Source organism: Silurus meridionalis, chromosome 7, assembly GCF_014805685.1.
Source record: "Silurus meridionalis isolate SWU-2019-XX chromosome 7, ASM1480568v1, whole genome shotgun sequence".
Taxonomy (NCBI): domain Eukaryota; kingdom Metazoa; phylum Chordata; class Actinopteri; order Siluriformes; family Siluridae; genus Silurus; species Silurus meridionalis.
Window position 1 is genome coordinate 6,680,408 of NC_060890.1, and position 20,783 is coordinate 6,701,190.

The 20,783-nt window shown below is 39.0% G+C and overlaps 1 protein-coding gene across 1 annotated transcript; it reads right to left on the reverse strand.

Moving 5' to 3' along the window:
* Nucleotides 1–915: 915 nt before the first annotated feature.
* Nucleotides 916–18,406, reverse strand: polr3e (polymerase (RNA) III (DNA directed) polypeptide E). Its single transcript, XM_046854008.1, has 21 exons — nucleotides 18,241–18,406; nucleotides 14,888–15,007; nucleotides 13,746–13,796; nucleotides 13,575–13,652; nucleotides 13,374–13,489; nucleotides 13,202–13,284; nucleotides 13,008–13,115; nucleotides 11,922–11,971; nucleotides 11,691–11,810; nucleotides 10,474–10,559; nucleotides 9,561–9,605; nucleotides 9,354–9,445; nucleotides 9,153–9,273; nucleotides 8,982–9,063; nucleotides 8,770–8,829; nucleotides 8,484–8,641; nucleotides 8,310–8,371; nucleotides 7,096–7,577; nucleotides 1,716–1,793; nucleotides 1,483–1,608; nucleotides 916–1,400 (listed from the first exon to the last, which is right to left on the reverse strand). Exons 2-21 carry the CDS (start codon nucleotides 14,924–14,926, stop codon nucleotides 1,344–1,346), a joined length of 2,094 nt encoding a protein of 697 aa, XP_046709964.1. The 5' UTR covers nucleotides 14,927–15,007; nucleotides 18,241–18,406; the 3' UTR covers nucleotides 916–1,343.
* Nucleotides 18,407–20,783: the final 2,377 nt, after the last annotated feature.

Sequence of the window (20,783 nt, forward strand, 5' to 3'; positions counted from 1 at the left end):
TCATAAATCCATATTCTATTTACAATAAAACAAGCAACAACAACAAAAAAAATAATCAAGTGATTAAACTGAGAATATATACAATATAAGGTTGTTTTTACTTTGCTGCAACAGGTCTCAAAAAAGTCAGGGCGGGGCCATGTTTAACACTGTGTAGCATCACGCCTTCTGTCTGTGTACATCTGGGAATTGAGAAGTTTTGGGAAAGGAATAGGACAAATGTGTCTGATACAGGATTCTAACAGTTCTGGGTGTTCTTTGTTGTATTTTTTGTTTCTTGATGCGCCAAATGTTTCCAAATGGTGAAAGGCCTGGACTGCAGGCAGGCTAGCTTAGTACCCACACTTTTCACTGGCATCTAATATAGATTTTCACCCTTTTCGTTGTGCAAAGAGATTTCTCCAGATTCTTCTAAACTTCTGATGATGATATGTAATGCAAATGACGCTATATTCAACTGTTTAGCAATTTTATGTTGAACATTATTCTGAAATTGTTCCCCAATTTGTTGACAGTCTTTCAAATATTAGTGAAGCTCCACCCATCTGACCTGTTGTCAATTAACCTCATTAATTTCAAAATTTTTTCCAACTGTTTAATTTTAATACCACTCAATTTTCAGACTTTTTGGAGAAGTGTTGCAGCAAATTTAATGTGACCTTTTTTCCCCCCCATAAAATGGTTCATTTCCTCACTTTACACATTTGAAATGTTTTCTATGTTCTATTGTGAATAGAATATGAATTTTAAAGATTTGCAAATCATTGCATTCTGTTTTTATTTACATTTTACACAGCGGTCCAACTTTTTTGGAATTGGGTTTGTCAGTGTCGATTGTAAATTCGTTAGAAAAGGGAAAAAAGCGATTGCTAATAAGATATGCTAACTCTCTGAAAAGAAATAAACAAGATCAAATTACCATCCAGTCTTCTTTATTAGCAATGCTGGAGTAAATGCAGGATAAGAAAAGCGTGACTCAGAGGAAAAACACAAATATTCAAACTTAGCTTTGCATATACATCTCTTTCCTTCCATTCTTTTATTTGAAATAAACTATATGTAGGATCCACTGGATCTCAAGCCCTTTTGGATGAAATGGTGAGGTCTCTAAGCTCGGATTTTGGCTACGCTCAGCTACGTGTCTGTGACGGTAAACAAAAACAATGTCCTGGAGCAGCAGGGGGACCCCTCCTTGTGGTCCTCCGAAGCAAAGTCTTCTCCAGCCAGGGGGGGGCAGTGACTTTTGATTTCTATGTTGACTCCATTTTTCAGAGTAAAACAGAAATTTTTTTTATTTAATAATTTCTGATTGACAGGATCCCTAAAGGCTCCTCCCCCTACTGTCATGTCTGGACTGTGCCCTTTAGATACCACATTCCTCCCAGGCTGGCGCAGCATTCCTAACACACAAAACAATGCAAATGATGAGATCGGATTATTTTTCGGAGGAAATGTCAAATTTGTAATGGTTAAATGGGATACCTTGAGCAGCCGGTCCACGTCGGCCTTGGTGACGGCGTCGCCGAGCTCCTGGTTGAGCCGCATCTGAATAACGTTTCTCCTTACGCGATAGTTCTTCATAAAGATCTCGAACAGGACTTGGCGATGCTAAATGGCAGGAGCACGAGTTTCGGATTAAGACGAGAAATTAGCAAATTCAATGACAAAACCAATAAATAATAAGCAAATGTAAGTACTGAGAGGCAGAGCCTTACCTTATCAAATGTTTCACCACTCTCCCATAAGCCAAAGACTTTCTGTTCATCTGCACTGGCACTGCTCTGAGGGGGAAACTGGAAGACGAGAAGAAAAAAAAAATTAACGCATAAAAACACTAATCGAATATGAAGACAAGAAACGGGAGAAATATGAGACAGAAAGCGCTAAGACACAATATGGACAAAAGGATTAGGACACTGTTTTTTCTCCAAAATGTTACCACAAATTTGGAGCCACCCAATTGTATAAGATGTCTCTGGATGCTTTATGATATGCTTTACATGAGCTGAAGAGGAAGATCGTGAGTGACCTGCTATAGAGCTCTGACCTCAACCCTAATGAACACCTTTGGCATGAATGTGACCGCCACCTTGCACCCAAGGTCTCCTCACCCTCACCCTACATCAGTACTTTACTAACACCCTTGTAGCTGAATAAAAACAAATCTCCAATCTCCAAAATCCAGTGGAACATCTTCCCAAAAGTGTGCAGGTTATTATAACAGGAAATGGAGACTAATTGTTGAATGGGATCAAAAGCACTTTTATTAGGGTCAGGTGCCCACAAACCTTTATCTATATTAGGTATATTACACAGTGAGACATCAATGAGATCTAAGTGAGACAAGATAGACATAGGAGGTTGAGAAAAGTACAAGAGTTTAGCCAGATGTGAAAGAAAGAAATCTTTGTGATACGAGAACAAGTCTAGAGAGAAACAAGAAAGTCAAAGATAAATGCAATAAGTAAGTGTAATAAAGAGATATGAGAGATGAGAGGAAGAGAGATGACTTATGAGGGAGAAAAACATAATGAGAGCAGAAATACAGATCTCACAAAAGTGAGTACACTCTGTGATGTCATTATGGAGGAGTGAAAGAGGATCCCAGCAACAACCTGTGCAGCTCTGGTGAATTCCATACCCAGGAGGATTATGGCAGTGCTGGAGAACGATGGTGCTCACAAAATAGACACTTTAGACACAGTTTTGACATGTTCACTTAGAGTGTACTCACTTCTGTTGCAATTTTTACTGCTGTCGATTATTTTTCGAATCGAGTATTCCAACGATTATTCCACTGATTAATAAGTAATTTTTCTTTATCAAAGGGCAACATGTGAGAGAGAAAATAAGACCTGTCTCTATTCCTTTTTGGAAAAATCGTCACTTTTATCGCAGAAATTTCATACAAGAATATCGTTAAAAACTAAACCCATTTAGTGCATTTAATAGCCAAGTTACATCAAAATGCAAATACGGTTGTGTTCAAAAAGTCTCTCCATAGTGGTCCTGTAGCGTGGGTAATGGAAAACTTTGTTTAATGAAACAATTTATTAAATAAATATAGAAATGTATACATATCCCAAAATAAATGTATATCAATTCTAAATTCTAAATCAATTTCCAATGACGTTAAAAACGGTAATCACGCCGTTTTCTTTGTTTTCATTTGAAATGATCCCAAACTTTGGAAACTTTCAGCGTTTTCTTTTGAACTCTTAGGATCTTCTCCATTTTTTTCATTCTGCAGCATCTTCTGTGTCACCTGTCCAGAGCGCTCCAGAGTTTAGCGGGTTGCGTGGGAGAACCTGGTTCTCCGTGTGTAGTTAAATAGATTAAATACATTTTTTTTTTATTGAATTACTTGAGGAATCGTTACAGCCCGGCTGCATGTTGAGTTATTTTTCAGAGGACAGTAAATCTATACTGCTATACAAGCTGCACATTGAATACTCTAAAATATATCCAAGTTTCATTTCTATAGTTTTGTCCCTTAAGAAGAATTGCTGAAATGTGAGGGGTGTACTCACTTTTGTGAGATACTGTATGCAAGATTTGAGAGGAAAAAGGCCTGTGAGACACGAGAAATGGAGAGAGATGGTTATTAAGAGAGATTAGAGTGTAATAAGAAACGAAAAACGAGACATTACAACATTGTTTAGTCAGAGGTATGCGATTTATGATGAAAAAATTGTGTTTAAAAAAAAAAAAAGGATACGACAGAGACGGGACGAAGAATGACACATAATAGGAAAGAGATTGATCAAAGTTGAAGAACGTTACCTTGGAGATCATTTATCGAAAACACACATGCAAGTATAATGTATCAATCTAACGCCTTATCGTTCAAAAGTTTTTCATCACCTGATCAAGAACATGCAAATACAAAATACAGAAAACGCATTCCAGCTCAGGCCTTCTGTTTAACCGGATGGGTAAAAAAACACTGCACAAACTGCTGATTAGTCTGCTGCAACCCAAAAGCTCCTTAAACTGATCAGCAAACAACTCATTCAGTTCTTTACTGTAGAATTAGTTTGAGGATTACAGTAAAGTATACAAACAAACATACAGGAGATGCTGTTTCAATCCTAATAGCTTTACCTTTAACTTTACTGGTAATGAGCTTTGTCTCCATTAATAGTAATTATAGAACTTTTCCAGCCCCTTACCTCCAAGCCCTAAAGCCAAAACAAAGCATGATGCCTCACACACAAGCCTGGATTAGGTTGAGGCAACAAAAGGCAAGATGAACTGGCCCAAACAGAAGCCACCACCAATCTGAACAGTACAACACATCAATATGTCCACATCCAGAACTGAGGGTCACATAATAGTACTATAGAAATACCCCAAGTGACCTTTGATAAAAAGTGGACAGGAGGCTATCTAACTTGGCACTCTCATATCAAGGTGAGACACCGACTTCTCAAAGTATACACTAGCTAACATGCTTACAAATCAAAAGTAAAACAAAAAATCGAAACACACAGTGTCTATTACTGTGATGTTCACTCACAGCATGTAAGAGAAAGACAGAGTTGAAAGAGACATGGAAGAGACATGAGAGTAACAGAGCGAGATAGTTATGAGAGAAAGATGTACGGAAAAAAACAACATTATAACGAGAGACGATACAAGTGTAGGAAATTGATGCACGAGAGAGATGAGAAAGTGATAGAAAATTGAACTAGATTTGAATTATGAATTAATATATTTCTTTTTTTTATGATTCAGTACTGTTTTTTTCTGTAATAAAGTTTAGTATTATTTTACATGAAGTGTTAGGGGGTTTTTTTTGTTTTGTTTTTTTATCCAGTATCCATTTTCAACCCGTGGCTAGGTGTGTGCACCTTCAATACACAATATGGAAGGCTGATGTGAAACAGAGGATGGTTGCATCCGCTGAGTGCATTAAAAATTTTGCCATGAGATAAACAAGTTAAAGATGCCGCTGAAGTTTGCATTGCATAACTGACAATAGATAAAAAAATATTGATAATTTTCATTAATTCTTTAAGCAGTGATAGCAAAAAAAAAAAACATCCACAGATCAAAAATATATATGTGTGTTGGTCATGACTACCAGTCAACCAATTAATCGTTTTGCCGAGTAACCGATACCGATGCTGGAACTATTGGCAAAAAATCCATACTGATAGTTTTTCCAGGTTGCGTCTGTGCTGAAGCGGCCTCTAGAGGTGAATCACTGACACCACGTGCTGTTTGTAATGAAGCGAGACTGCGCGCAATACCTGTGCATAGTGCGCTAACTAAAGTTAACTGATAAAATAAAAATGTATTTAGATTAATTAAAACATTTTTAGTAAATGTTGAAATTAAACAATACTTGTAAAGCATTTATTAACTTAATGTTACAAAAAAAATCTTACTTTAACAATCATGTTTAAATTTTTTTTTCATTTAGCACATTTTCATGATTCAGTACTTTATTTTTTTTTACTATTGGTTGATTCGTCAGTTATCGGTCAGTACTAATCCAACCTAGTTATTGGTATCGGTAAATTCTGATACGTAGAAAATCGGTTGACCTCTAATACAGATCTAGGATCCTGCCCATCCAAATCAAACACTGTGATAAAGTACAGAACGATTCTATTTAGTTGAATATGGAGGAATGTAGAGTGTTTGCAAATTCAGCTGGGAAGCTGAAGATTGATGAAGAAAGTCTTTGTGCTTGCTAAATTGTTCCGCTTGTCCCATTACAGTTATTTATTTGGAACTGTATGACTAGTGATGGGTATCGTTTCCATTTAAATGATACCGGTACCATTACCAATACTAGTCTCTATAATTTGGTGCAAAAACACGATGTGAAAAGATGTTAAAGGTTTCTAGTTATTTTATTACTGCTGTATCTCCAAAAACACAAAAGGGCACATAAATCACATTTTTTAATTAAATGAGAGAAAGAGAGAGATTTCCTCAGCATACCACATCACAACATATTTTAATTAGAGTTCAAACAGTAGTGGATTTAACGATGTTGATCGCTGGGTTGGATCGTACTTGCTGATAAACGATTAATCAACCGATACTGGATACTGAATAAAAACCAACCAAACAAAACACTCCATGTAAAACAGTACTGAACTTTATTACAAAATTAAAACAATCAGTACTGAATCATAAAAATGTGCTAATTAAAATAAATGAATATACCAATTATAGAAATAAATATGCTAATTAATAAATTATAAATAAATATAATATAGCGCTCTCCATACAGCAATCGAGTGCACGAACAAACAGCATGTAGTGGCAGTGATTTGCCTCTAGAGGCCGCTTTTTAATTACAGCAGACTGGAAGCCAGCAATGAACTCAACCCAAAAAAACAGATTTACTACAGATTTTTGCCGATAACCGATAGATCCAGCGATCAACTACCGCTGCCTACTGATCGGCAAAATTATTCTATAATGAATGTTACAGCCGCCTGAGGCTGAGGCAGGGGTTGCATTTGGAGCCACGAGAGGCGGAGACATAGTAAAGCGCATTTCTTGAGGTAGAAGCACGTATTATCTATTAAATGTAATATTATATTACTATTGTTAGTTCCTTTGTTTACTATTACACAACTGCATATTTTGCACCTGAAACTGGTGTCGGTTATTTTCGTAACGTGAGCCCACACTTTTGAACACGTCAACATTTTCGTCATGACTGAATGTGTGCACAAAAACACACACCGCATATGCGGGTGGATATCACACATACATCGTGCAAACGTCAGTCACATGATGGCAAAAAAATGACGTGCGGCAGTTTCTGATTCACCGTTGACACCTGAGTATACGAAGATAAAACAACGCAAGTATCGATAACCACATCGTTTGTCCTGAAACTCCGGTATTGACCAATTACGTACCAGTCCAACCGATTAAAAATAATCCTTATTTTAAATAGACGCATACTGCCGACTCAATACTGCCGACTCAATACTGCCGAACCGCCGCCACAAAGATACGCCTGGAGCAATTCCTAAAAAACATCGACAATCTCAAACACCATAATGTATACGGAAGCACCATAACAGACAGACACGTGAAACAACAGGCCTTTACTGTACTCACAGGCACTAGGATCTGTTTGCAGTGGCTGTGAAGGATCGTGTCTTGGAGTATGTGGTCTGTGACGTGGCCGAAGCGGCCGTGTCCTGTAGGAAGGCTGGCCAGGTGCAGATTGAACAACCGTTTGACCTCGCTGAGGCACAGCACATAGTGTTTCCGAAACGTACTCCGTACAAAGTCCTGAAGTTCCAGGTTAGGGGTCTGCGTTGGCCCGTACTCACTATGGGGGTCCGTGAGGGAGTCTGATGAAGGATAACCGTTGATTGAACCGTTTAGAACAGGACTGGACGTGTCCATAGACTCCTCAGAGTCGCTCATGGGTTCTTCTTTAATTTGAAACATCGTATTCGTTCCGCCGGAGCCTGAAGACGTGGAGGATGCCTTCAGCCTCCGGGCATCCAGGTCTTTCTGTAAAGAGGCATGCCGCTCCCGTGCGTTCTCTTGAGCCGCCCTTAAGCGCTGCTCACCGCTAACGTGAACCGAGTCTGCAACACAGACATGGATTTATTTGTAGAAAAGACAAAGACATAGGTGTAGACAAAAGCACCGGTAAAAAGACAGATAGTCAACTAGGGGAGTACGATATCTACACACAGATATAATATCGTAATTGTTTTAACGATGTGCCATTTAATATTATCGAGCGCATCACAAAACCCAAACAAAACATCTACGCATTCATTCTATTAAAATGCATTAAGAATGACCACAAAATTCAAGATATGGTGGGCAGAAAATGTACTAGTTTGCGTCTCTGAGAAACATGATGGTGATTCGTTCCTGAATGAATCACCCGTATAAAAGATTCGGTTCAATCGTAATGACTCACCTATTAACATTGACTTGCTGCCACCTACTGGCGGTTTAAATTTTACATTTTAAGCGTCTTCATTTTTTTTTTTTATTCTCAAATATCAGTATTCAATGACTTATGTTTAAAATATCAAAACATTATGTATTTGAAACTGCAAGTTAAAGCACTAAAGGTAAAATCTATTTAAACTTTTTGCAAAAGATTAATCTCGCTCACATCTGTAAACTGACCACCATATAAAGAATCAAAAGAATTTTAGGAGACAGCTGTGAATGGTAGTCCTTAAGGTACCAGGGTAAATGATCGTTATCAATAAAATAAAATAAAATAAATCGAAGATCATTTTTATGTCAATATCGCACAACCCATGGTCAACTGAGTTAAAAGAAAAGTCCATAATTACCCATCTGAGTGTCCTTTTTGTGCAGGAAGTCCTCCTTTGAGAAGTTAAAAACCTTTTCTAACCTACAGAATCGACACAATTCACACCAAATTAGAGCAATCACTCGTTCTGTACTCATTATTCACACTATGAACTTAATGGTATCAATCAGAAGCGTCACAATTCTTTTTGTACTTGTTCTGGATGCCTAGCCAGAGCATGTGCTGTCTCTGAGCCACATCAGGATGCTTCTTGACAAAATCATGGTCAGTGGGCAACAGGAACTCCCAGCCTCGGTTTGCTCTGGGAATTGCCATCTGCTCCAAAAAGTCCTTCACATCCTCAGGAGGCAGCTGAAGACACCATTTAAATAAACAAAGAAATAAAAAAATAAAAAAATGTGTTCACCTAAATGTGTTCGAGTTGTGCCAAATTTGTCTTTTTATTTGTTTACTTATTTTGCTAATATGATTCAACTGACCTTAATGATAGCAGCAACCTCTTTTCTCATCAACGAGCGCTCGTTTGTAAATCTCCACATCTGGAAAAGTTGAAAAAAAAGGGAAATAGGCTTTAATGCAGCTGCAATAAACAGAAAGTTTGATGGTGTCAACTCCAAAATAAACCCCAATGTATCGAGTGAAAGCAGTTACACAATGTCTCGTAACGTTTGTGTGTCTTCTGTAAACTCACCACAAAGTCACGGCCCCTACAGAGCACCTCCGCGGGCACGCCGCTGTGTGGACTGCAGGTTGACTTGGGATATAAGACGTCGCTGAAAAATGCACCATCGAACAGGAAGCTGTTAAAACAGATCGATGTGTCTGTGTGTCAATGCATCAATGATTTGTAGATCAAACGCACCTCTTGACAACCCAGTTTCCCTGGACGAGCATCGCCACCTGCTGTATGCAGCGCAGTACTGCGGTCGAGTCGGTGCCTGATGCAAGCAGCCCCATCAGATTGGCAAACGGCATGACCTTGACTGAAGCGAATACAGACTGAATAAATGTCGAAATCTGGAATGAGGGAGGCTTAAACGGTTGTAAGGGAATACATACGCACCGTTCTTCATCAAGGTCTTCACCTGATCTCCAAGAGGCAATGTACGGAGCTGGGCCATAGAAAGCACATTACTGGGTCCCACTGGTTTAACCCTGATAAACAACCGAAAGAAGGGAATATTTGAAGTGTAAAATGTTTACAGCTTTAGTAAAATACTATTGAGATTTTTTTTTTTAAGAAACTAGAGGACAGAGGGTTTCAACTTACACTTTTTCTTCTGTTGGTGGTGGCATAAGCATGGCTAAATATTCACTGGTTTTGGGGAGGAAAAGGAGGGGAAAACAAAGATTCCAAAATTTATTCTAATTATGGTATATCAAAGAAAAATAAAATTATAATAATACATTAATATATTATAAAATAAAATTATAAAATACATATGATTATCAATATAATCAATTCAAGCTGCTACTACCAACAGATTTATCATACGCTGGAAAATAAGAGGCTGCCACCTGGAATAACTAAAAATCTATTTATAAACTATACATTTGATAGTTTATTTATTTATTTATTTATTCCCTGCATTTTCTGTCATCACAAACTGTGAAATGATCACGAGTGCATTTCAATCTAACTCCAAGTATAATATTGTATGTACAAATCTAAAGTAAGGCATTACAGCCATTTATTATTTTAAAACATTTATGTTATAATAACCTCCACTCTTCTGGGAAGATGTTCCACTAGATTCTGGAGTGTGGGAAGATGTTCAACTAGATTCTGAAATGTGGGAAGATGTTCCACTAGATTCTGAAGTGCGGGAAGATGTTCCACTAGATTCTGGAGTGTGCTTGTGAGGATTTGTGCTCATTCAGCCACAAGAACTTTATTAAAGTCATGTACTGATGTAGGTGAGGGGACCTGGGGTGCAGTCAGTGTTCCAATTCATCCCAGAGAACACGTTTGGGTGTGATTTGAAGGGAGAATTTCATGTTACCACATATAGAAAAAAACATGCTATACAATTATGTGCCCCCAACTTTGTGGTAACAGTTTGGGGAAAAGCGATATATGGTTGTCCCTATACTTTTGTCCATGCAGTGTATTTGTTACCTGAGCATCATCTCATTGATAAATCAAGGGATTTTTTTATTTTTGTCCATATAATAATACTTACCTTGGTGTTTTCACTAACTCCATGTTCTCTGAGGTATCCATGGCCTGGCAGTACAGATATTGACGTTCGTGCTCGGAGCGTCCATCCTATATGTACAGCATAATTAAATTAAATAAAATTAACAACAATAAAATATAAGGGGGAAAGAATTAAGGCAGAGTAAAACAGCAGTGAAACAGCAAGTCTTTACTGATTTCAGTGGGCATGAGGTCACTTATCTATAGTTACATTAATCATAGATTTTGCTTAATCTTAACAGAATAGAGGACGACTGATTAATCGATTTTTGATTGCTGGGACTATCGGCAAAAATTCATAGAGTTTTTCCGGGTTGCTGGAGAAGCTGAGAAGGACCGCGGTCATTATTATTGTACGTGATCACAGACACCAAGTGCTGTTTGCATCCATGCCTTATGATGCTAAGAGGAGCCGACTCACAGAACGATAACTAAAAATAGACCATGTTCTATAAAATCACTTGCGGTTCTTTAACACAACTCATGAAGTTTCCCATTTTACAAGTTCAAATTTTATTGTTATTTAGCACATTTTAATCATTCAAAACTTTTTATTTATTTTGTATTAAAGTTCAGTACTATTTTACATGGAGTGTTTTTTTAAAATTCAGTATCCATAAAAAAAAAAAAAAAAAGACTTAGTTGATTAATGGGTTTTTGGCAAGTACAGCCTTACCTAACCATCGGTAATAAACACCTCTATATCCAGTCCAACCTAGCTATCGGTAATAAACACCTCTATATCCAGTCCAACCTAGCTATCGGTAATAAACACCTCTATATCCAGTCCAACCTAACTATCTGTTTAAAAAAAAAAATGTTTAAAAAATTAAAAACAAAACACACCTCTATATCCAATCCAACCTCGCTATAGGTTTAAAAAAATAAATAAATAAACACCTCTATATCCAATCCAACCTCGCTATAGGTTTAAAAAAAATAAATAAATAAACACCTCTATATCCAATCCAACCTAACCTAACCTGTGTAATCACAGACCTTGTCTATAGAACTATACAGTCCAACAGCTACGATAACATTACAACTCCTTCTGACACAAAAATACTGCTTTAGAACAATTCACACCCGCCAGCCAATCAGAAAACAGCATTTTCTCTGTTTGCACAGTGTGATATACAAGAAACATTCGTGACTGCTGATTAGGCTCGTTAACAGACTGATGTTTTTGGTCGTGAATACCTTTAGGCCATGGTAGTGTAAATGGACCCATGGCTCTTCAGCTTGTTTTTTCTGCAGGAACTCGTAGGACTGGATGCGCCGCTGACGAGCCTGCTCGGACTCCGGTCTGGAAAACCTCACCTGAACCAAAAACAGTCACACTCTCTTAGATACGTACAACAGAAACCGTAACTGATGCAATTAAAAGGTGCACCAAATTCACCAATAGGCAATTTAGCTGAAGCGTCTTACAGTGATCTGCTTGACATCGTCCTCTGCCTCATCCTGAGAAGAGTCTCCAGCTGTTAACGATACAATTGGAAAAAGGCATCAGAATAGCTACACATTGATTTTGTACATTCACATATAAACACTGTATGGACAAAAATTTGTGGACACCTGGCCATTAGAGTCATATGCTTTTTAAACATCCCATTCTACATTTAGTCCCCATTTAATCTTATAATAACCTTAACACTTCTAACTAATATACCGTAATTTCCAGACTATTAAGTGCACCCAAATATAAGCCGCACCCACTGAATTTGTCAAACAATTTCATTTTGAACATAAATACGCCGCACCTGTCTATAACCTGTCTACATTAAACTAATAAACTTTACACAGGCTTTAACGAAAGACAGTGTCTGTTACACGGCTTGTATCTAAACAGTAGCCTACCAAGAAAGTCATTGTTCCACTGTCTTCCTCCTTCCTTTCACAACTATTTCTCTCGAGAGTTTTTCTTTTGGCATCGCCGTGCGTTTAAAAATCACCATCGGTGAAGCTTTTCTCCTGATGACGTGCAGCTCAGAACACAGGTGAAGTGTGTTTTTTCATGCCCGGTTGTTTTCAGCGTGACGAATGATTTGCATTTCCTGTCCGAGTGAGCGGCAGGTCAAACATCAGAGGAACATCGTCCATATTTATGATGTGGTGCGGCCCGATTCAGTGGGAGCGCATCTGATTTGATATAAAGAGTTTCATTGGTTCACCTGAACCCGTTCGGGTATTTCATTGGTCTAATGTTATGGGGCTCAGTTTTTTGGCTTGAAGTTTGTGAAACCGGGAAAAACCCAGGAAAAATCCATAAATTAGCCGCCTCATTGTTTAAGCTGCGGGGTTCAAAGAGTGGGAAAAAAGTAGTGGCTTATAGTCTTGTTATTTATGTCTCTACTTCTGAGAGTCACCAACATCTGCAATCAAATTCCTTGTGTGCATCAACACACTTAGCCAATTAACTCGATTCTGATTACTCTATACTGTCACATACATGTACATCACTGCGATTTACTTCACAGGTTCATCAAACAGAATAGAATGAAAAAAAGAACACACCTTCGTTAGCTGCCTCCCTTTCCTTGTGTTTACTGTCAGCTTTATCCAGGTATGAAAAGCTGGGCCTCATCTGCAGAATGCCCTGCAGTGGTGTGAGATGGAGCTCCCCTGCCAGCAACAGTCAGTCAGATGGTTAGTCAGACGGACATTACGCTACTCAGCAGTAACAGATGCAACAGGAGATACACAAATACCTTTACGAAATACTGCAGCGGCATAGCGACTAGTATTCGTCGTCGCCTGAATCGATGAGAATGTTTGCTTATCCATCATTTTACTGTAGCAAAAAAGAAAAAAAACGGTCATGGCTTTGATTTAAGGCTTTGTCGAAGAACTTCAAGATTACATGAAATATGAGCTACAGACATTGAATAAGTGCTGGAGTCCTCCAGGGAAGTTCCATCCACGTTAAGCGCAATCTGCTCCCCTTTGCTGCGGCAATAGTTCGGACTCACGGTGTCGATCGCAACCTCGATTTCAACCTGAACGTACGAGCAAGACGGACAGGTCACAAAAGCTATTTTAGAAGTGATTTCGGGAATCTGCAAGTTCACACGAAAGCTTTACCTTTTGCTGCTTGGGTTTGATTTTGGCTGTTAGATGGGTCATGTCGTCATAGTTCATGGTAGCGGGACGCACGGGATACTGGAACAGCGGACATTTACAATGTTAAGCTTACAGTGTAAAAATGAACAATTGATAACCTGGGGCGGAGTGCATGCTGGAGGCTGTGCTTACCTGAAACAAGTACAGCTTTTCTGAAAGACTTTTAGCAAGATATACATCGATCTGAAAGAAAGACAGACAGACAGAAAGAAAGATCATGTTCATTTTAAGAGACCAGTCTTATTTTCTCTCTCTCATTTTGTGTTGCTCTTTAATAAAGAAAAGTACTTCTTATCTGATTAATCGATGGAATAATCGTTAGAATACTCGGCCACGCAAATAATCGTTAGAATACTCGACCACGTAAATAATCGTTAGAATACTCGATTATGCAAATAATCGTTAGAATACTCGATCACGTGAATAATCGTTAGAATACTCGATTACGTAAATAATCGCGAGAATGCTTGATTATGAAAATAATCGTTAGAATACTCGTTCACGAAAATAATCGTTTGAATACTCGATTACGCAAATAACCGTGAGAATGCTTGATTATGAAAATAATCGTTAGAATACTCAATTATGCAAATAATCGTCAGAATACTCGTTTACATAAATAATCGGTAGAATACTCAATTTGAAAATAATTGTTAGAATACTCGACACGTAAATAATCGCGAGAATGCTTGATTATGAAAATAATCGTTAGAATACTCGTTCACGAAAATAATCGTTTGAATACTCGATTACGCAAATAACCGTGAGAATGCTTGATTATGAAAATAATCGTTAGAATACTCGTTTACGTAAATAATCGCTAGAATGCTTGTTTACGAAAATAATCGTTAGAATACTCGTTCACGAAAATAATCGTTTGAATACTCGATTACGCAAATAATCGTTAGAATACTCGATCACGCAAATAATCGTTAGAATACTCGATTACGTAAATAACCGTGAGAATGTTTGATTATGAAAATAATCGTTAGAATACTCGATTATGCAAATAATCGTCAGAATACTCGTTTACATAAATAATCGGTAGAATACTCAATTTGAAAATAATCGTTAGAATACTCGACTACGAAAATAATCGCTAGAATACTCGATTACGAAAATAATCGCTAGATTACTCGATTACGTAAATAATCGGCAGAATTCTCAATTATGAAAATAATCGTTAGAATACTCTATTACGAAAATAATTGATAGCAGCAGCAACTCTAGTTCATATCATTCCTCTCTGTGGAGAATAAGGGATTAAAGCAGACCTCTTGTATAATAGGGTCGTCCTCCTCTCCGCTAGCCATCGTGGAGGGACGAGGAGGAAAGTTCGCCTTAAACCTGGCAGAACGGATACGCTGAAGCGCTCACAGCACGGCATGCAAATCCTGGAGACAAAAGGCAGACATTGTGCACTGGTGAGAAGTAATCTGCAGCGCTATTGTCAACGCTGTGGCATGGGCAAAAGTATTGGAACACCCCACATTTTCCAGCCACATGTGATTCTTCCCCGAACGATTTCCACAAAGTCGGAGAGGCACAATTGTATAAGACGTCTCAGGATGCGGTCGCATTAAATCTTTTCCGCTTCGTTAGAACAAGGAGACCCAAACCTGTTCCAGCATGACAATTTGCTTGGAGTGGAAGATCTCCTCCTATAGAGGATAAATCGAAAATATAGGCTCAAACGTGGAATGGGATTTTTAAAAAGCACATACCAATCAAACTCAGGTGTCCATAAAATTTTGCCCATATAGTGTATGGTAAACATTGCCCTTTTTTTTTCCAATGCTCATCAATTTGCATGACCTGGAGGGGTGTTCATGTGTGCAGGAAACACCTGCACACAAAGGAATTCCCCCATGCTTTTGTCCTACAAATGCCAAATGAAGGGATGTGTGAAAGGATGATTTCAGAGCTGCATGTCTCTACGCGATCCTGATCCAGTCCAATTATGCGTCGCACTTTGGCTCAATCCGAACTCGATTTTGGAAGCTACTGAGGCCCAAAAAAACACAACCAGCGAGACACAAGTTTCTGTGCTGCCCTGAGCCAAGAGCGTTTTATAAACTGGTAAACCTTTAGAGCATCCTGAGAGGCAGATTTCTTACTTTGCACTGATTGTACTCCAGTGGACAGCAGACTCACTGTTCTGTCATCTGTTGAAAAACAGACTTCAAACCTCTTTTCTGTTCTTAACTGATACCCGTATTAGAGCCCATCACTACCTGAAATTTAGAAGGTAAATACAGTGTTTGCTGAATGTGCCATAATATCAGAAATGTCAAAGACCTCCATCGCACCCGGTCATGCCGGGGGTCTAAATTGACACCAATCCAGCAGGAACTCACCCCAATACAGTCCTACCTCAAACACTATTTGCTACATATTTTGTCAGGTACAGCAACACCCTACACTGGACAATGGATCCAGAACTTCTCCCAGAAACAATACATACCCATGAGAAGGGAAGGTTCTCCAGATGAGAGACCCGAACATCACAGAGCACAACATACACTCTTTTTGTTTCTCACTCACTTTCTCTTTGTCAGTATCTCTCTCTCTGTGTCTCACTAGCTTTCTCTCTCTCTCTCTCTGTATAACTTTCAGTCTCGGTATCTCATTCTGTCTGGCTGTATATGACACTATTTTTGTCTTCATCTCTCACTATATTTTTTTCTGTCGGCCTGTCTCTCTCTCTCTGTCTGTCTGTATCTCTCTTTTCTTACACATTTTCTGTCTGAATCTCTTTCTGGCTGGCTGCATCTCTCTCTCTCTGTTGGTCTGTATCTGTTTCTCTTTCTCTCTCTACGTCTCACTATCTCTTTCTGCCTCACTATCGCTTACGGTCTCTCTGTACCTCTTTGTGTCTCACACACTATCTCTGCATCTCTCTCTGTGTCTCACTATCTCTGTATCTCTCTGTGTCTCACTATCTCTGTCTCACTATCGCTTAATGTCTCTCTGTCTCACTATCTCTGTATCTCTCTCTGTCTCACTATCTCTGTCTGCCTTTCTCTCTGTATCTCAATATCTCTGTCTCAATATCTACTGTCTAATATCTAGGACATCAATAATATATTGTGCATTATGGTCTTGAAGGTAAAACTACAGCAGCTCCACACTGAAGACATGGATGGTGGGGTAGACACAGGCTAGATGATGTGTGGTGTGATGGTTTGGAATGAAACACCACCAGTGCTCAGAAATACACAATCTTATGTATATGTGTATGTACAGCCGTACATATACATCTCTTTCTCAGTCACTATTTTTCTGTCAGTCTCACTCTCTGTCTCACTATGTCTTTCTTTCTGTATGTTAATATCTCTTTCAGTCAGTCTTTCTCTGTGTCTCACTCTATCACATGTCTCTCACACTAGCTTTTTCTGTCTGTACTTCTCTGTCTGTGTCTGGCTCTCTCTGTATCTCATCAACTTTCTATCTGTCTTACTGTCTCTTTCTGTGTCTCACCATCTCTTTCTCACTGTCTCACTATCTTTCTACCTTTGTCTTTCACTGGCTCACTATCCCTTTCTCAGTCACTGTTTATCTGTCAGTCTGTCTCACTATGTCTTCCTATCTGTATGTTAATATCTCTTTCAGTCAGTCTGTCTCTGTGTCTCACTCTCTTTCTGTTTGCCTTCCTCTCTCTATCACATGTCTGTGTCTCATTAGCTTTTTCTGTCTGTACTTCTCTGTGTCTGGCTCTTTCTGTATCTCATGAACTTTCTATCTGTCTGTATCTATCTTACTGTCTCTTTCTGTGTCTCACCATCTCTTTCTCACTGTCTCACTATCTTTCTCCATGTCTTTCTCACTGTCTCACTATCTCTTTCTCAGTCACTATTTAGCTGTCAGTCTGACTCTCCGTCTCACTCTCTTTCTGTTTGCCTCTTTCTCTCTATCACAAGTCTGTGTCTCACTAGCTTTTTCTGTCTGTACTTTTGTGTCTGTCACTCTCAGTCTCTTTCTCACTGTCTCATTATCTCTTTCTCAGTCACTATTTTTCTGTCAGTCTGTCTCTGTGTCTCACTCTCTTTCTCTCCATCAAATGTCTGTGTCCCACTAGCATTTTCTGTCTGTGTCTGGCTCTTTCTCACCATTTTTTTCAAATGTGTTACTATCACTTTTTGTATTACTGTATCTCTCTCTCTCTCTCTCTCTCTCTCTCTGACAACTCTATGAACATAACCACGTCCAGGCGATTTTCTCAGTCCTATCTCGAGCTCTCCGTCCTTTCTATTCCTAGAGAAAAAAACAACCTGGATGTCAAGTTAAGATCTGATCCAACCAAAAAACTCTGCCTTACTTCTGCCTGCTGTTTATAAAGCAGTGTTAAATCACTTCACTACACTACACCTCTCCCAATCACCAAAACAACACAAACAACAATCCTGAAGCTCCAGAGAAGATCCGCTTCACTTTTTCCTCCATGAGCCCTAACCCTTGATCATCCAGAACTCGAGCACTACACGCTATATGCTACAAACCTCCCCGGCTATGGAAGTTAGCAAGCTAAGCTAACATGACGTTCTAGCTAAGCAGCCCTGAACACGTTTTTCAGGCCCACGTTATTATCACAGACTCCGGACCAACCCTCACATTCCCCCATGCAGACCTGAAGCTTCCAAGCCCAGCTTGTCTCTTCTGTCTCGCAGGGCGTTATGTGTCCTCACAGTCCCGATCCATGGAAGTTAACTTAATATGACACAGTGGCAGAGCGCTACCATGTTTCTGAATCCGGTTCTTCGTACAGACACGTGGGGAGGAGCAGAGCATATAGCGTCCTGCCCTCTCTACCCATAATGCAGCGCGCCGGACTCCACTAGTGATGGGAAGATCGAATCATTTTAGTGACTCGGTTCTTTGAATCTCGTTCATCAAAATGATTCTTTTCATGAGTCGGTTCAATTCGGTTCAATTTGTTCCTTTGATCAGAAATATTTCGCATCCCATTCAAAACGCATGTACTCATTTAAATCAAGATCTAACCCACTCCTATTATCCTCAGGAGGTAGAATTAACATCTCTCTCTTTCTTTCTCTCTCTATATATCTTTGAAATATATCCCAGCCCAACTCACTGTTTGATTGGATGCAGATCCACGTCATATAACAATGTTTTTCATTACTATAGTGAACAAACTCATGTATCAAAGTCCAAGTTTTGGTTCTTGCCCAAAGTCTTTTTTTCGCAGTATTTGAACCCTGTTCCTGCATTAGAAATGAAACCGCAAAGAAACCAAATGAAGATGTGTTTTTTTAATTGAAGGAACTTGACTGATTGAACCCCATTCTAGTCTGATCTTAAAAATCCACACAGCAACACTCAAAAATCGAATGGAAAGCCTTCTCAGAAGAGTGCAGAGAAGTGGTAACTTCTCATCGAAAGGTTGTGAGGTTAAAATCCCAGCACCAAAAATCTTCCACTGATTAGGTGTGTAAATGAGAGGATTGCAGGTTGATCTGGAAACAGATATGTGCTAAGTGAGTTGTGGAAGGTTAGCTCAGTGGTTAAGGTGTTGGTCTCTGAATCAAGTCAAGTCAAGTTTATTTCTATAGCGCTTTTCACAACAGACATTGTCTCAAAGCAGCTTTACAGAATTTAACAGTTAAGCTAAACAATGTGTGTTTATCCCTGATGAGCAGTCATGGTGTCTGTGGCAAGGAGAAACTCCCTTAAATGTTATGAGGAAGAAACCTTGAGAGGAACCAGACTCAAAAGGGAACCCATCCTCATTTGGGTGATATCAAGACTGTGATTATAAATCATTAAACAATACAGAACACTGGAGAGTGAGAACTAACATGAGCACTGGAGTGTAAGATTATGAGTAATGTCTATTCTGCAGTCTTATACAGTCATTTGTGGTTATAAAACTAGGAGCTACTGAGCAATTCATAAAATAGCTCAACATTTGCAATCATCACAGATCCAACACCAGCTTCTCCATGCCAGAGCCTTTAAACACTCAAGAAGGTCCAAACTCCACATGAAGTGGGTCGAATTGGCACTGGTACGTCTCTAGATGGTTCGGGATGTTTGTTGGTTCGGCATCTACTTCTTTAAAGGTCCACAATCTTAATGAAGTGGGACGTGACTGGAGTCTGAATCAGAAGGTCATGAGTTCAAATCCCAGCAGTGTCACTTTTAGACTCCTCAGCAAGGCCTTTAACCCTTAACTGCTCAGTGTATATAAATGAGGAAAGTTCAGAATGAAGGTGTTTGCCAATGAATGCAATCATAACAGCAAAGTGGCTCTAAAACTGGAATGGCATGTTAAACGATCACATATGAATGTGACGGTTAAATGTCACATTCTTAACCTTTGGCTTGTGGTAGCCAAAGGTCTGATTGATTTCACCCTTTTCTGAAATTCAAACCTACCCCCCACCATGCCAAAGTGCACAATTAAATGACCACTGCTAATGATTAACAAGAAAAAATATCTAACATAACACCCAACACAATGCAGGACCTCAGGACATTGTAACTCAATTATCCCAGAAGGTCAACCATCCATATATTTCTCTACCTTCAAACATCCAACCAAAAGTGCTACAGCAGCAAGCGCATAATCTGGACATTAGAAAACCAAAAGCAATAGACTTATTAACACAAATATACAGATGATTTGTTTATGCTGTTGGTTCAGTAGTCCATAGAGGTGTGAAGAGTCACTCCTGAGGCATAAATCTGTACCAGCATTACACTGCTTCTGTGCACAAAGTGAGCTCTTTAAAGACATGATGTACCAAGCAAGGACAGCTAATCTAATCTAATGTTAATTGGGAGCACAACATCAAGACAATTTATCCATTTCTAACCACACAAGCAGTTCAGGTGCTTGATCAGTCAATCATCATCTCAAGACTGGACTACTGCAACACAGTCCTGGCAGACCTGCTTCAGAGTGACATTTGACCTCTGCAACTGATCCAGATTGCAGCTGCAAGACTTGCTTTTAACCTTATTACATTTTCCCACAACACTCCATTGCTAATGGCTTCCTGTTGCTGCCTGCATCAGATTGAAAACATTTACAAAGCAGAAAACGGACCAGCGCCCCTCTACATCACAGCACTTATCTCACCACATACTGCAACAGACCCCCTTCGATTTGACTGGTCCCACATCTCTCAAGGTATAAGGCAGAGATGG

Bases quoted from the DNA above. Each gene is read 5' to 3' on its own strand.
- polr3e (XM_046854008.1), bottom strand. From the start codon at position 14,926: ATGGCTAGCGGAGAGGAGGACGACCCTATTATACAAGAG. The intron at 11,972-13,007 runs GTGTGTTCTTTT...TATCGTTAACAG, and splicing joins AAGGGAGGCAGCTAACGAAG to CTGGAGACTCTTCTCAGGAT. The intron at 1,794-7,095 runs GTGAGTACAGTA...CTCGTCTTCCAG, and splicing joins GCAAACAGATCCTAGTGCCT to TTTCCCCCTCAGAGCAGTGC.